The 17,308-nt window shown below is 44.8% G+C and overlaps 1 protein-coding gene across 1 annotated transcript in view; it reads left to right on the top strand.

Moving 5' to 3' along the window:
- The first annotated feature begins 8,181 nt into the window (after positions 1 to 8,181).
- Positions 8,182 to 17,308, top strand: part of Armc2 (armadillo repeat containing 2) — a 109,361-nt gene continuing 100,234 nt past the window's right edge. Inside the window, exons 1-2 of the mRNA XM_021205659.2 lie at positions 8,182 to 8,233; positions 14,399 to 14,654. Coding sequence (XP_021061318.1) covers positions 14,437 to 14,654 — 218 coding nt within the window. The 5' untranslated portion in view covers positions 8,182 to 8,233; positions 14,399 to 14,436. The remainder of the gene's footprint in view (positions 8,234 to 14,398; positions 14,655 to 17,308) is intronic.

The raw sequence follows: 17,308 nt of genomic DNA, 5'->3' as shown, positions 1-17,308 counted from the left end.
CTGCCCCTGCCCCTGCCCCTGCCCCTGCCCCTGCCCCTGCCCCTGCCCCTGCTCTGCTGGCTTCTGTATGCAACCCAGGCACACCTGCTCAGGGTGGGCTCAGGGTTCCTCCTTACAACCTTACCACTTTGGGGGTTGGTCTGGTGCTGCTGTGTATTCAAATGCTCAATTCTGTACCCCAAGATCTGGTTGCCCCAAGACATACACCAGCTTTTGCTCTGCAAACCATGCTCCCCAAGTTAAAACTATTGGTTAAATAAAAATGGCTATAGACAATTACTGGAGGAAATACAGGTAGGTAGGTTTTCAAGTTACCTCCCTGGGGGTTGCAGGTAGGGATAGCAAGAGGAAGGAGAAGAGAGAAGGGGGGAACGTGGAGGAGAAAACAGAGGCCCGAGGGGTTCCATTAGTCATGATAGACCAGCAGCATGTGCCCCAGGACTGCTGGCTTACAGGCAATTCTGCTAGGCTCGTCCCAGGGACCCAGGATGGCTCCTTACCTGCTGCTGCCAAGTGCAGGTAGCCTGGGGAATAAAGGGACTGCTGGACACGAGGGTTCTCTCACTTTTCCTCTCTTTCCCTGTTCCCACATGCTCCCTGCTGGCCTCTCTCGCCCTTTCTTTCTGTCCTTCTCTGTCTCCTGCTTCTCAGCCTTCATGGCTCTACTCCTGTCTGCTTCTACCCCTTCTCCGGGCCTTCTCTCACCTCCCTTCCCCCAAATAAACCTCCTTTATACCAGATTTGTTACGTGGCTGCATTATATTTCATAACAAGGACACCAGAAGACTGCTGAAGCAGAAATGACCCAGGAAAATTCAGCCAGCAAGTATTGGGGAGCACAGTTGGGAGAGTAGCCAGTCTAGAGTTAGGGAATTAGATGAGGGGTAATTCCCCAGTCAGTCTGCAGAGCCTGATAAATCATAGTTTGAGTCTCGTTCATTTGAAACTGGAAGGGGACAAGCATCATTCATATCATTTTACACTATCAAATGGCCAATGATAAGCCATCAACCTGAGTGTCCTGGATGTGGGACCGTCCAAAACCATGGCAGAAAGTTGGGGCAATCCATAGAGGGATCAGGGAATGGCAGAAGCCTCTGTTGGGTGAACTTTGTGCCCCAAGGAACACAGTCCCACTAAACCAGGCTGGAAGCCTGGACTTGCTATTTTAACCACCTGTGCGGCCAACAAATGAAGAAACTAAATCTGTTTCCAGGCAGAGGAAATGTCAGCCATAGCAGTCTAGGGTTGGAAAAATTACTGATTAAATGCAAGCAAAAGTCTTTAACACATGACTTATTTGCACACAAGTCCCCAGGAAATATTGTCATTATAATAACATGCAGGCTGCCACACCCACTGTGGGGACAAGAAATCGGAGATTTAACTGGGTGGTCAAAGGCCAACACTGAGCACTCCTGAGAAAGGTGTGTGTTAGATTTGCACCCTGGGACAAGTGGCTGAGGTGCCTATTTAACATTTAACGTATCAAAGCAGACTTGGCTGCCAGATTCTCCCTGCATCCCTCAGTTCCTGTTACAGGATATGGCTGGAGTACCCTACCTCCTACGAAACCTCCAGCCCAGGGGCTGGGCTACCCTTCCCTATATAATCCAACCATGTTGGCTACCCATTCTCTTTATACCTTTGGGCCTTCTGGGTACCAGGTTCCTATCTCTCCCACCTCCCCGCTTCCCACATCACCTGGCTCAGGGTAATGTCCGCTCTGGACTGTCCAGATGTCCTTGCCTATGACTATGTTTCCCACCTATCTGTAATAAGCCTTCTCCTCCACCATCTCTTTCCTTCTATTTCTTTTCTTTTTCTCGATCAGGGTGGAGAGCTGGTCACAGGGTGGCCTCGGAGCAGGAGGCCAGGGAAGACACTTCTGGGATGGGATATCGAAGGTTGCACCTCAACCCTGGAATGGGGTGTCCATCTTTGAACCCTGTAAAATGGAGCCCCCTCTCTTCTTTCTGCTCTGAAAGCTAGTGGTTCTCTTAACAGTTCTGCTTTAAAGGCTCTGGCTCGCAACTCTTCTTGCAGGGTGTCTCCTGAGCAGTCTAGAGGAAGGCCACAGACCCCTCCCATCCTGTGCCTTCACCTCCCTACCTCAGGAATTTAATCAGAATGTCAGGGTGGGCACCGCACAGAGATGGGGGTGAAGCTCTGCAGATGATTCTACCACAGCCAGTGCTGGAGGTCATAGCTCACCCTGGAGACCTGCTTGCCACAGTGCCTGAAGGTCTGTGTCAGTTACAATGAGCCACCGTCAAAATCTCTAAGTGACCTGAAGAGTGCAGACTACCGCCATCCACCTCACAGCCAGCACTCCTCTGTCCTATTGCAGACATCTCCAGCTTGTCACAGGATACAGCAGCAAGGTGCAGAGGAATAGTGGCCTCAACACCCAGGGCCGGGGGCTGGAGTTGTAGCTTAGTTGGGAGAGTGCTTGCCTAGCACACAAGGAGCCCTGGTCTCATCCCCAACACATAAACACGGCATCCTGCCACGTGCCTATAAACCCCAGCACTTGGGAGAGAGCCGCAGAAGAATCGGTTCAAGGTCTTCCTTGGCTGGTAAGTTCTCTCCACTGATGAAATGAGCCAATTCAAGCCAAATTAAAGTAGATAAAGGTGGGTTCACTGGGAAGCTGCTCTTGGGTGATGTTCACTGGTCCCAAAGAACAAGGCCAGGGAAGAAGTCACCATGGGGAGTGGGAGAGGGGAAAACAAAGAGCAAGCACACCCAGGAAAAGAGAAAATGCAGAAGTGGGGAGCAAAATGGATTATATCAGGAAGAGCTTGTTGGGGAGCCGGAGCCCTGTAAAGTTGGAAAACTCAGCATAGAGAGTGGAGTATACCAGCCAACCCTGTAACAGGTAGGGACTGAGGGACCCTGGAGGCCAGAGCTGCTTTGGTGTGTAAATATGCACACTTGGTCTGCATCACATTGGCTACGGAGTTTAAACCCAGCCTAGGCTACAGGAAACCATCTCAAAACAAAACAAGTAACTAAGGACCTTCACTGACTTAGTTTGAATCTTGAATGTTTCCCAAAATGTTTGTGCTGTTGAAGGCTTGGTGCCCAGCCTGCGCTAATATCAGAAGTGGAGCCCACTTGAAGGAGGTTCCATCAATATGGGGACTCCCTCTTCATCCCATTCCCCTTCCTTCCTGGCCACCATGAGGTGAACAGGCCTCCTCAGTCATAAACTCCCATTTTCTTCCTGCCTCGCTGCCTCCTGGCAGTCTTGGCGTTAACAGACCTCCTATGCCACGGGCTCCCTCCGTGATGTACTGTACAAGCCCAAAGCAACAGGGTCAAGAGATCATGGCCTGAATCACTGAAACTTAAAATAAACTTTTTCCTCCTACAGTGCTGGAAAGATAGCGCATGATCAAAATCAGTCACATAAATAGAAACCGTATTCATGTGTGCCAGAGGCTAGCATGTGGGCATGTGACATGGCTCTGGCCAATGGGACAAAAGAAGAAACCTGCTGAGGGTGAGCTTCTGGGAAGGTGTGTGTGTGTGTGTGTGTGTGTGTGTGTGTGTGTGTGTGTGTTACTGGGGATTGATTGCTGTCCTCTATCTGCCCAAGGCTGAAGCAGAACCAGGATTAACAGATTCCACGGGTCTCGATCCCGCCAGGAAAACAGAAGTGTTACACAGCTGGGAGTGATCCTGGCCTGCCAGGCAGGTTTAAGGTCCAGCCATGAAGGCTTTGGGAGAGAGAACTCTTCCCCAAGTGTTACAGCTCAGTAAAACAGCTGCTCTCAGACGATCCTCGGTGAAGTAGCTCCTGTGCTTTATTCCATGGGGGCAGGGACTATACAAACACTGAGGAGTGGATGGGACTCAGGGGTACACGGTTTCCACTGACTTAGTTTGAGATGTTGTTGATGCTCTATTTGCATGGGGAAGGACTTCAGGTGTTTTCTTATGTGACTGATTGTCATGGTCCTCTCATGGGGTGTCATGGTTACCTGTTCCAGAGCAGGGAATGGCTCTACTGCCATTCTCAATTCTGAGATTCCTGGGGCCTGAGCTCACTCAGCTTTACCAGTTCTTTGGTCTGGTGACACAGTCCACTTGCCCCACAATTGATCTCAGGACCTTGTGACTAATACGTGCTTCTCTAGCTCCCTAGGAAATGCTGTCCTTCCTATTCTACTGATGCAGATGAGGAGGGTCCACCCACTTGTCTTGCTGATTCTGGACACTATGGGCTGAGAATGCACAGCTCAGTGATGGATGCCATAACCATCTGTGACAGCGCTGGGAGCTGTGGCTGACACATGCTGATCGGTGGAACACAGTGGAACCGTCTACTTCCAGACAATTGCTAAAGAAGTCAGCACATCACGGGCTTGGTGTTTAAGCTCCTTTGGGTAGAACTGTGGGTTATTTGCAGGCGACTCCTTCCAAAAGACACCGCACGGGCAATAATGTCTCACAGGTGAGTTGGACAGATAGCTGTTTTCTGCTTCTCTTTAAAGACTTAACATGGGCAAGGCACCACAGCAGGTGCATGGGATGAAGCCTCTCATAGAGTCCTCCATACTCTGGAACACTAGGACCCCCTTCCCTCCGAGGAAACACTAGTGGTTGCATCCGTTTGTACTGATGTGGTAACTGAATAGACCCTTCCTCATTAGGATCACTGCCAAGTATTTGAGCTCTGCTGGCTCATGGCCAGGGCTGGCAGAAGCAACGTGGTATGGGTAAAGTGTGTAGAAGCAACGTAATTCTTAGGTGCACAGGCAACTGCTGAGCCCCAGTAAACAGAGGTTTGTGGTGTGACCCTTTGAGTTGGTGCTTTCTATCAAGTTCCATGAATTTAGGGAATTCTCCTGGAGCTGTGAAGTTCTACAGAATTACATTTAAACGCATCGGTGCTTTTGAATTTGTATGCAAGGATCGCATGAGCTCTCAGTTTGATGAATTCTTTACATGGATTCTGTGATAAGTATAATTAAATGACTGGACATCTTGAACTGAGTGTTAGCATTTTAAGCTGGCAGTCTTTACTCCTTTATTACAGAGGCACTGATTTCCTAAAAGTAACATCTCTGTCATAGTCATAAAATTATGGCAAGGAAGAAATCTGAACAATTAACAAGCCATTTATTTAATCTGTATCTTTCTTTCTTTCTTTCTTTCTTTCTTTCTTTCTTTCTCTCTTTCTTTTTTTAATCTGTATCTTTTAAGGGTATAGCTAAGAGAGAAGTCAAAATAAGAAATAGATATTAAGTACAAGGTATACTTGGTATAAGCTGTGAACTCTATTAGGGTCTAGAAATAAAAGTCACTTAGAGTTTATAATATTTTGCATTGTGTGTGTGTGTGTGTTTGTGAGCGCACACGAGCACGCGTGTGTACACACGCGTGCTCCCTGGAGCTGGAGTTCCAGGATGTTGCAAGCCACTCTATGTGGGTTCCTGAAGCCAAACTCTAGCCCTCTGCAAGAGCAGCAAGCACTTGTAACTGCTGAGCCATCTCTCCAGACCTGCCCCCAACCCCGCTTGTATTTTCATAGCAGAGAGCTCAAATACTTATACTGTCAATTTACCACTTACAGAATCCTCTTGTTAACTCAAAATCCAAAAGTTCAGTGGGAATATTATCAAGTGAAGTTTCTGAAGTTTCCTCACGATGCCTAGAGCCCGTCACAGGCTAGGGAGAACCTCTCCTCACTGGACTGAACGATTACGTTTATGTATGTATGGTGGTAGGACATTTTACTGGACTTTGGTACCAAGAACACCAGTTCACATCCCTTTACAAGCTGCATGCTATGAACAGATTACTTAAACTTCTGAATCTCTGATTTCAAATTCAAATAGAGGGCTGGAGAGATGGCTCAGTGGTTGAGAGCACTGGCTGCTCTTCTGGAGGACCGGAGCTCAACTCCCAGCAGGTCACAACTATCTGTGACAGAGGATCCAAGAGCGTCACTCAGACACTTAGGCAAAACACCAATATACATGAAATAAAAACAAACAAATAAATAAGTAAATCATCAAATGACCTTTCCAGATTATTATAAACTCCAAATAAGACAAAGGAAATGTTCCAAATGAAATCAATTTGGAAATTACAAATAAAACTCTATAAATATATTATATTTATAACTAATCATTTCTCCCTAAGGTCTATGGAACACAGTTTAGCCGTCCCCTCTTTACAAAATCCCATCTGTGTAGAATTCTGGAGGCACAGTCAAGTCAGCCACACAGGCCTTTGTGTAGTAGGTAGCCTAAGTGTTTTCCCATAGACTGTTCTACCGTAAAGTAAGGTATACGTCATTTATCCCTTCAAGTAATTATCTCCTATAACTGTGCCATTCTTTTCAGTTCTTCTAGCCTGCTTGGCTGACTGGCTTCAGATTTCAATGGTTTGCTTACAAGGTCTAGTTTAGATGGACATTTTTGACACAAGACCATAGATAACAATTGTTGGCAAAAAAAAAAACCAAACAAACAGATTTGGTTTTGATGTCTTGCTTTGCCTTTTGAGACGGGGTCTCACTGTGTAGCTCAGGCGAGTTTGGAACTCGTGGTAATCTTCCTCTCTAAGCTTCTCATCTGCTGGGATTATAGGTCCAGGCCATGTCTGTTTCACTGGTTTGTAAGCTGCTGTTTCAGTGGAGATGATAATTTTGGAGTTAGAAGCCAGCTACTGCAATGTTTGGGAAGGCTCACTGTGGACCTCAAATCTGGGATGAGAAGAAGATGTAAAGCAGAATTTCTATTGGCTATCGATACACTCATTTTTCACCCAACATCATTCAGAAAGATGTTGAGGTTGAGTTAATATCAGATTACCAGTCATTTAATAACAAAACATTTAGAAAAGCCTGACTCTCCACAAAAGGTCAGATAAGACAGCTGTATTTATAAACAGCCACCAAGAGACCCAAATGGACTTGTATTTTAACATATCTCACAAACTATGAGATCAAAAATGCTAGTTATGCTTTCTATGCAACAAACAATATCCTTTTGCACAATTGAGTCTGGTGACACACAAATGGGACTTCATAGGATAGATCCTGCTCCCAGTGAAAAAGAATATTTAGTTTGGGATCCTAAACTTCATCAATGATTGAGTTTCATCTGTGATGTGGGAAATCTTGTTAAGCACTTGGAAAACCTTTACTCACTTTATGTTCCAGATGTCATTTCTCATCAAATGTATTATCTGTGCAAAATAGATACAATTTAGTTATTCTTTACAAGACATTTGGCACCATGGGATATGGCATTTTCCCAGTGTTGACAGCACTTGCTCTGATAATCCCTGTTTATATACCATAGTGTAAGTCTAGAGCTTATGCCTCGCTTGTATTTCACAAGTGTTACCTAATGGTCCAGTGTAGAAGCAAACAGAGTTTGAATTAGAAACATATACACAGGACTCTTTTTTTTCCTTCCCCTGTTGGGTTGTAGTAAGAACACACAGCGTCTAGCCATAGCAACCCAAGACTTAAATCACTCCTACCTCATCTCGCCTTGGGTCCCTAGTTGCTGTTGTGAGCTCGCTCTACAAATGGTTGAGTGCTGCCCAGATGCAAGGAGTTAATAATATCCAACAGGTTAACACTCATTGCTACATTCACAGCTTTCCACATTTATTTTGCTATGACCCGCGATTCAGCTATTCACACACAGGGATACCCCTCCCTGATGCGTAAGAGATGAGATGCTAAGGAACGGTTCCAGGTGGACGTTGACATCTATAATCAGTCACCGACTCTTTCCCAAAACACTAAAGTGTTCCTCTGCCAGTTGTTTAACAGAGTCTTGGAGATCCCACGGGGAGAAACAAACATGGTTGAACATATTGCTAATGTAAAAGAAGACTCCCCTCCACCGATTCTTGCCTTTCCCCTGTGGGTATGCTCCTGCCTGCGCTGCCGCACCGGCCCTCGCCACGCCTCGACGCTGCTATGCGTGCGTGGCTGGCGGGGTTGGCGCAGGCTCAGTGGCGGAGAGTGGAGCAGAGCCGCCCCGCCCCGCCCCGCCCGGCCCTGCTCCTCCTCCTGGTCTCTGCTGCCCTGCGAGAGCGGGAAGGCAGTCTGACCTCCGCCGGGGTCTGAGTTTCTAGCGCTTGTCACAGGTATTTTGAGTCGAGCCCGGAGACCCCACCCAGCACCTACTCCAGCGCATCCCGCAACGCTCCGCGGCGTCCTGGATCTGTAGGCTGACCGCTGGACCTGCAGCGAAAGGTGGTTTGTGTACGGTTACCATGGAGACGCTAGCCAGCAGGGCAAAGGCAGTGCGCGGGAGGGCGGGAGGGCGAGTTGAGGATGCTGAGGCGCTCGGCCCTAACCTGGACTGGTGAAGGAGCCGGCTTTGCCGGGAGTGGGAGAGCAGCCGTACGTGCAGGAGGTGAGGAGTCCCCTGCAGGTTCACCAGGGACCCCTCCTGCAGTCTCTCTTCTGTTCCCTGGTAGGGTCGAGTGGCGCTGCTGCATACTCTCGGGGTCCGCACAGGTGTCAGCTTCTATAACAGTGAGCATTTAGTCAGTTGCCTGATATTTAACAGGAGCTCAGTAACACTGGTTGAATGAGAGAGTGATAGACTAGGGGACTCTGGAGGTAGGCCACAAGAACAAACTAGGATTTTCCTAGGTAACAAATGAGTCCTCAATAAAGTATATGTGGAACAACATTAATTACACCGTATGCATACAGAATGCCCCTTACAACCCACGCCACAAGTATTACAGCGGGTTCTCCCATCCCGACGTCATATTCTTTTCATTTGGTAGAAAATAAGTCACACTATATGTATCGCATTTTTGTAAATCCCTAAGGTTTTGACTAGCAGTTTGCATAGATTTGGGATAACCGACATTCAGATAAAAACGCTGTTTTTTTGGTTGTTGTTGTTGTTTTTATTTTTTTATCAAGGATGGTATTCTCTAGTTAAAAATTTAAATTTATGATATGCATGAAAACATTGGACAGATAGTCTCCTTTGTGATTTCTCTTGTTGGTGAGTATTTTCATTCATAGGAAGATCCTCCTTTACCAGCCAGCACTTGGACAGTACTTCTTAGTATTGTAAGGGCTAGCTAGGGCATTTGGACACTTCAGGAAATGCTGAAAACTGCCCTGAGAGTCAGTCATTATCCATGCTTTTTAACAGAAGAGAACTCGGGTATAGAGAGGTCTAACGCCCTCCACGGTCACAGAGCTGCAGATCCTCAGGGGACTTAACACTTGCTCTGACATCTGAACACTTTTCCTTCACCTGTTTGGATGCTCATTTAATGCCAAAGTAATTCAGTCATGGAAAGAGTCTCGAGTGTTTGATTTTCTGGGAAAAGAGGCTGCACCTGCAAACCCTTATGTTGGCAATGCTGATGGGCAATGTTGTCTTTAACATGAAGGAGGTGGCTCTGGTGGCTGTTGGTAGCAACAGTAAAGATAGGGGTTTTTTAAGATATATTTATTCTTGTTTTATGTGTATGACTGCCTGTATGTATGTGTGTGTACAGTGTGCATGTAATGCCCTCTGAGGGCAGAAGAAGAAAATAACACAACACATGTGTCTGGAGAGATGACTCAGTGGCTAAGGCCACTGGCTGCTCTTCTAGAGGACCAGGGTTTGATGCCCAGAACCTACACAGTGGCTCACAACTCCAGTTCCAGCGAATCCAGCAATGTCTTCTGGCCTTGGCAGGCACTGTGTGCTTGTGGTGAATTGACATATTCACAGGGAAACACCCATACACATTAAAACAGCAACAACAAACCAGTTTGGGTGTTTCAGATCCTCCTGCAGATGATGTTCATCCTCTAGTGGTCCCATCTGATACCACAGACCAAACACAGTGAGATGCAAGGCAGAACTTGGCCTCCCTCTTCTCTCCAGAGTTCACATCTCTTCTGAAAGGGTTCCTGGCCTCCCTCTGATCCCTGTGGATCTGTCCATTCTGTGTTGCCTCTGACCTCTTCATGTCTTCTCATGCCCATCACCCTTGATGTCACTGTCACTCCTGAGTCGTTTGTTCAGTCCCACACTTTTGAGCAACTGGAAAGGGAGAAGTAGCTATATATGAACTCATATTGCCACAGGGCCTCACAGATCAGATGCTGTCAGAAATAAACCCCAATATACCTTTATAATCTACCACAGCATATATCTCTAATTAAAGACACCATGTAGCCTTCATCCAGGAATTTCTCAGCTCAGGTGTATTTAGCCTTCGGTTGTTCCCCTATGGAGGGCTGGGATTCAGAGTCCAAGGGTAGGAACTAGCACTGGCAGTGTGAGCAATTAGTTCTAACACTGTGGACAGAGTTAAGACAGAGGCCAGTTAGGGACCTCACTGCAGCTGTACAAAGGCCATTAAACCTGGAAAGGTTCTTGGAGAAGTGACTCTCAGGTAGATGGAGAGAAGCAGTTATATATAAACGTACCAGTTCTGTCCTTTTCCTCCCTCTCTCTTCTCCTTCCTGCCCACGCTTGCCAAATCACATCAACCAAATCAAGATCTTTGATCTGCGAATCAGCTTGTATTTTGTGTCTTACTGCCATGTTGCCCTCCCTCTGGTCCTTGCATGCTTGGAGTATGCTGGGCCATGCATACCAATTGTGTGCCCCTGATTCCCTGTCTTGGCTCACTTACTTTCTTTTCTCCCCTTGGGACGCTGTCACATCCTCAAAGTTAGCCCATTTTCTAAACCTAGCTCAAGTGCTGTTACCTCCTCAAGCCTGCCAGGGTCTCTCTCCTGGTCTGAAATCATTTCCTGTTTTGGTAATCACATGGCCATTTATGGCTGTTTTCATTGCCCCCTCAGTTTCTTCCTTATATTGAAATTGTTTGGATGTAAGCAAGGCTGATACTCGGCTGATGCACTCTGGGGAGGCTACCCTTGTTGGGAAAATGTTGAGGTATCTTTAAACGGATAGAGAAGTAGTTGCAATCCACAGCCTCCAAACATGGTCACCCATTGTCAAAGTCTATGATAACTTGACCATCTGTCCTGGTCACATCGTAGCCTTCCCTTCATTAATGCTATGTGTCTACCTACCTCATAGAATTGTCACAAGCTTTGTTGAAATGATATACTTAAGGGATGCCAGCAGATTGTTTGGTACTGAAGTAAATGCTTCACTGACATTAGTGATCAGCTTGCTCCGAGCAAAGATAGATTTTATTAGTCGCTGTGTTTCCAGAGACCCAGATGGAGGGCTTTTCCTGTAGGAAGCACCATTGCTGTATCAGTTGATCACCTCTAGTAGAGTGAGCTTGCTCCCATTGGCAGGAAGGCTTTTATAAAATTAAGACTCTATAGTGTGATTGTGTTGTGGTTCTAGGATGCTATGTTGTAAATAGATGTCCATAGTCTTAGCTAATTATTTTTCAAGTTGACAAAATCTATTGGTAATAACTTGGAACTTAACCACTGTAAAGAACATCATCTTTACCAGAAGAACCACAATTATAACCAGTTTATACCTACTATTAAATGTTTCCAATTGGATTTAGCTGATAACGTTAACATTAATGTAATAACCAAAGAAAAATGGTACAGGTCATATTATTGTACCCGTGCTCCCTAAATAACAAAGTGGGACTTGGGAAGAGACAGAAAGTTGTGAACATGTATGCACTGTAATATTATTATTTTCATGTATATGGATGTTTTGCCTGCATGTATGTCTGTCTGCTGTGTGCATGTAACTTCCAAGGAGGACAGAAGAAGGCACTGAATAACCAGGGGCTGGGAGTGCAGACAGGTGTGGTGTGATTCATCGTGTTGATGCTGGGAACCAATCCCTGGTCTTCTGGAAGAGCAGCCATGCTCTTAATGGCTGGACCATTGCTCCAGCTCTCACACTATTCTTTTAAACCCTCTATTCTTTTTTTCCCTCACAGATATTTGGTCAGTCTGATTACCTGTAGCACCCTCCGTTGTTTGTTTGTTTGTTTGTTTTGAAACAGGACTTTTCTGTGTAACAGCCCTGGTTGTCCTGGAACTCTCTTTGTAGACAGAACTCACAGAGATCTGCTTGCCTCTGCCCCCAAATGCTGGGATTAAAAGCATACGCCACCATGCCTAGCTTGTGCTCAAATATTTTACAGAACTCTTAGAAAAGGACCTGAGTTCTTGCTCAATTGTTCTATGTACTTTTCTATACAAACTGAAAACCAGCCAGAAAAAAAACTGTTCGTCAGGAACAAGAAGGCTTTATTACTCCCCAAAGCACTCCATTGAATTTTTATTAGTTTTGCCTGATTCCCTTTGGGCATTGCTGGACTCATTAGTGCCATGTGAGGCCAGAGGAGTAGACACAACCTGATTTAGTGTCTGGAAAGAAACCTCTTAACTACATAGAAACTTCTCACTTAGTCTCATGATTTCAAATTAGCATGGCTCCTGTTTCCTTTTGTGGGTGTCAGGGGTCAAAGTCGGGCCGTTCACATTCTAAGTGCACACTCCACCACCAAACTGCACCCCAACCCTTGTGAGGAGAAGAGTCTTTTAAAATCAAGTCAACACACCTGCCATGACCACTTAAGTTGTATTCTGTGGGGCTGACTTTATATCATATATCAAAAATAATATACATATATATTAATTTACATAAGATGTAAACAAATGTATACATATATATGTATATCTAAAGTATTTTATTTATTTCCAAACGAGTCTCATTAAAAATTGTTGATAATCTAATCCTGTCGGAAGTGCTAGGAATAAAATGTCTTGGGCCTGCCATAGTTTTTAATAGTTGTGTTAGTATATAGGATTCTAGAGTCCTTGTTTAAACTTAAAATCCTGAATTAAAGGGTTTCCTAAAACAGAATTGCTCAGGGAGGGACTGCAGCCTTAGTGCTGCACCAGGTGTTCTGTATGGGTAGAGTTACATTGTGTGTTCAAAAACCTGGGTAGAGCGGACTAGAACTAACATTGAATGTTTCTGTCTGTAGTTGTGTGAAACACAATGTTACAGCTCATTGTAAATGGTCACAATGTAGCAGATTTCTCTGTCTAGGGAAGCCCTTACTCAAGAAAGTGGGATCTTTTCTGTCCTCTGTGTCCAGTCCCCCCCCCCCATCTTGCTCAAACCACCCCTCCCCTTTTCTTCTCAGTACAAACCAGCTGAAATACCTGAATAATGTACAGGTTCCTGTCTCGCTGGAGGCTGCATTGTATAGGGTTAGTGTTTTTTATTTGTTTGTTTTTTTAAAATTAGAGATTTTATTTAAATTATAAACAGCTTGATACCAGAATAAGTTTTTTAAAAATCTGGATCACTGTCAAGTTAGGCTGGTCTCTGTGGACCACAAGGAACCAGTGTCATGTTAGGCGGGTCTCTGTGGGCCACATTGTTGTTTGAGAAGGATCTGCAATCTCCAGGTCCTGCTACATAGCTTTCAGTCTTTGAGCAAGATAGGCTGGGAAATGAAAACTAGATATTAATATTTAGTATTTATCCACCGTGAACAATATCTTAAATAAAGATGATTTGAATCAATTCATTCCAAAATAAAATAGACAGTACAGGAGTGAGCCATTCTTTTGGGGGAGGGGTTAGAAAAGCAAATGCAGTTTGGTAGGATACTAATCTAGCCTTATGTAGGCCCTTTTATTGGGGTGGGGGTGGGGAAGGAAAAAAAGCTTAGTTGAAAGTTCTGACAGAATTCCCAGCACTTTCAGTAGGTTTATGGATACAAGATGAGGGTTGGATCTGGGGCTCAGTAGAGGAACATTAGCCTGGCAGCAGTAGACCCTGGCTTTGGTCCTTCCGTGTGTGTGTGTGTGCGTGTGTGTGTGTGTGTGTGTGTGTGTGTGTAATGATGTTGGGTCCTTTTTGCCTTTTTTCTTCCCTGGACATCTTTTCCTTAATTGCATATTGGCACAACTGTGCAGCTCATAATTTTGATAGCTATTCTCTCATCTTTGCCCTCTAATTGCTTGGTTTTTTAATGATAAAGTATTTAGTGTGTGTGTGTGTGTGTGTGTGTGTGTGTGTGTTATGTGCAAATATGTATACATGTATGCACGAGTGCATTTGCCTGTTGAGTGGGAGCCAGGGAGTTGACAATGGAGATATTTTCCCCAATCATTTCTCCACCTTAGTTTTTGAGATAGGGGCTCTCACTGAACCTCGAAACTGATGTTTAGGCAACTCTGCAGGGCCAAGAGCCTGGCTTACATCAGCCTCCCAGCACTGGGGCTATAGGTACGTGCTGCAATCCCAGCCAGTGTTAGATGGACGCTGGGGAACTTGGTTCCTCCTGCTTGTGCGGGTACCTCCCTCCCAGCCCCTCTTTGTGTTTCTTCCTGGCTTAGTATACGGATGGGTGCATATCTTTCTAAAATACTGGATAAAAAAAAATAGCTTGTGTTTATTGTGTCATATATTTGCAGGGTGTGTCTCTGAAGACCATTTTAATTTAAAAGGAAAGATGCTGTCTTCCAATGACCAGAAACTCGAAAAGCTGGATTCCTTTTATCGACCTCCACTGTCCAAACAGAGGACAAGTGCAGAAATCATAAGCGAAGCACGAAATGCCTTAAGGACGGTTAGGACCCAAAGACCATTTACACCCCGTGAAGACCAAAGGAAGCTATTTGGGCCTGCCTCGTCAAGAAGCCCGGAAAACAGGCCTCCTTCCTCCTTCAGGTACTTAGCCTGGCTATTGTCTACACCACCAGGTTACATGTTGCCTGTCTGTCCTTCCCTCCGCTGACTCCTGCGCCATGCCTGTGGAGCCCTTTCTAATTGGCTTCTCTCACTTAGGAATTTGAATTCATGCTTCCTTGCTTGCTAGCTCACTTCTTTTTAGCACCTAATAAAGTTGTGTCATCTGATTGTGCCACAGTCCCTCCCTTGAGTTACTTCCAGTGTAAGTTCCCGATCCACATTCATTCCACGTCCATCAGCATGCTAACCCTCCACATGTGCGTTTTTAGGTAGATACAAGGACCCTATGGCTGGCTCAGATAGTGAGGTTATGTTTGCTCTTAAAAGAAAGCACCAAACTTACTTCCACAGTGGAAGTGGCTTCCCACTGTATGTCCCCAGTGTGGTAGATGAGCATTGCCGGTTTGCTGCATCCCCCTGCCCCTCCCCCAGCGCTCGCTCTGGACTTGTATTCTTCAGGAGATGTGTAGCATTGTCTCGTGCTGATCTTTCCCCGGTGAGGAGGCACACAGCATCTTTTCACACGCTCGTGGGCCATCTGTGTTGTCTTCTTTGCTCAGGCATCTGTTCAAATCTGTGACCTAGTTTCTAAATTGGGTTGTTTGTGTTCCTGTTGAGATTTAGGAATTTTTTGAGTAGCATGGATGGCCATCTTTCATCTTATTCATCCTTCGGAAGGTTTTTTTTCTTTCCTACCAGACATGGAATGCTTACTCTCTTGACTGTCTTCTACAGAGCAGATGTTTTTAATTTTTAGTAGATTTTAGCTGATCAGCTTTCTGTCCTGCAGCATGATGTCACTGCTGTATATAAAAGTCATTACTTTATCCAAGTTTATCTTGACTTTCTTCAAGCTATCTTGTAGAAGTTTTCAGATATCTGAGTCTGAAATTGAATTTGAGTTCATTTCTATGATGGGTGTGATATCTGCCCCCACCACTGTGCGTGAGCGTGCGCGTGCGTGAGAGAGAGAGAGAGAGAGAGAGAGAGAGAGAGAGAGAGAGAGAGAGAGAGAGATCATCTTTCTGCACTGCACATAGATACGGAATTACAATGGTTCGAAGTATAAAGTTTCACTTTATGATGTTGTGGAAGTGCTGTGTACTCGGGAGAAACTAGACTTTGAATTTTGATCCTCTCCTGGCCTAGCCACGCGTAGTGGGATACAGTCTGAGGATGCTGGGCAGCAGCAGACATCTGCAGCTCCCAGTTGGCCATGGGATCCAAAGGTAAACAACTCAATCTGTGGTGTGCTGCCTTGATAAGCTCTGATATAGTAGGTTAGGTGCACTGAGTATATTTGACCTAACATCTTCAACATGGGAAGTTCATAGGTCTATAAATCCACTGTAAGCCAAGAAACACCTCCATCGCCTTAGCTCAGTGGCCATCATTCAGCTGTGTGTTTGCAGGTCTGTCTTTGCTCAGTGGCCATCATTTAACTGTGTGTTTGTGTTTTCAGGTCTGTCTCTGTTGATGACTTACTCTTTTACCAGTGTAGTCATCTTGTTACTGGTAGTGGTATCTTTTGAAGTCAGGTAGTGTCCCTCTTCTGAATCTGCCCTTTTTTAGTATTATTGTTGATTATTCTGGGGTTTTTTGTTGTTGTTGTTTTGTTTTTTGCCTCTGCCTATACACTGCAGAATCAATTTTTGCATTGATATAAAATAACTTGCTGGGACTTTAAGACTGCATTGAATCTGCAGTATAAGTTGGAAGCAATAGCTTTAAAACAAAACTTTATTGTAAATAATATTGCAATTTTAAAAACCAACAATGTAACAATGCTATGCCTTCTATTCATGAAAATGGTCTTTCTCTCCAGTTAGTTAGTTCTCCCTTGATTACTTTCGTTGAGTTGCCATTGCGGATCATGTATGTTTTCATGGGTTTGCAACCAGGCACTTCAGTTATGATACCACACTTTCCTTTCAGCTCCTCCCTGCCTGTCCATGTGGGGAAACTGACTCGTCTTAATCTTGTATCCTGCAACCCAACTATAATCAACTATTTGTCTCGGAGGATTTAGACTCAGTCGGTTCTGTATTCTTTTCTGTGGAGATGATAACCCTGTCTTCAAACAAAGTTAGTTTGCTTCTTCATTCCCAATCTGCCTTTTATTTCTTTTCCCTGTCTTGCTTATTAACTATAACTTCCAGGATGCTGCCAAAAAGCAGCTGCGGATGGAGGAATCCTTGCCTCGCCCTCGAGCTTTGTCCGAAGGTTTCAGGTTCCTCTCAGAAAACAGGACGTTGGCCGTGGAATGTTTGTAGACATTCTTTACCAGGGCAGAGAAGTTCTCCTTCCTTTCCACTTTTAAAATTATATTTATTGATAGAATCATAGGATTTTTTTATTAGCTGTGATGGATTATATTAATTGATTTTTTTCAACAGAGTTGTTTTTAAAGTTTGACTTTTGACCAAGATTCTTAAAGATAATTCTAGACACTGGATAAAGAGACTTAGTTTGAAATAAAATAGTTAATAGTGACCATCATTCCAAGTTTATAAAGTTACAACAAAAAAAGGCTTTTTAATATATATAGATATAGATTTCTTCCTTTTGATTATTGTTATTCTTATTACTTAGGCAAGGTCCCAGGTAACACTGCTGGTCTGCAACATGTTGTG

Source organism: Mus pahari, chromosome 9 (genome assembly GCF_900095145.1).
Source record: "Mus pahari chromosome 9, PAHARI_EIJ_v1.1, whole genome shotgun sequence".
In the NCBI taxonomy this organism is placed as follows: domain Eukaryota; kingdom Metazoa; phylum Chordata; class Mammalia; order Rodentia; family Muridae; genus Mus; species Mus pahari.
Note: the sequence above shows the minus strand (reverse complement) of the source record. Positions and strands in the feature narration are given on the sequence as shown.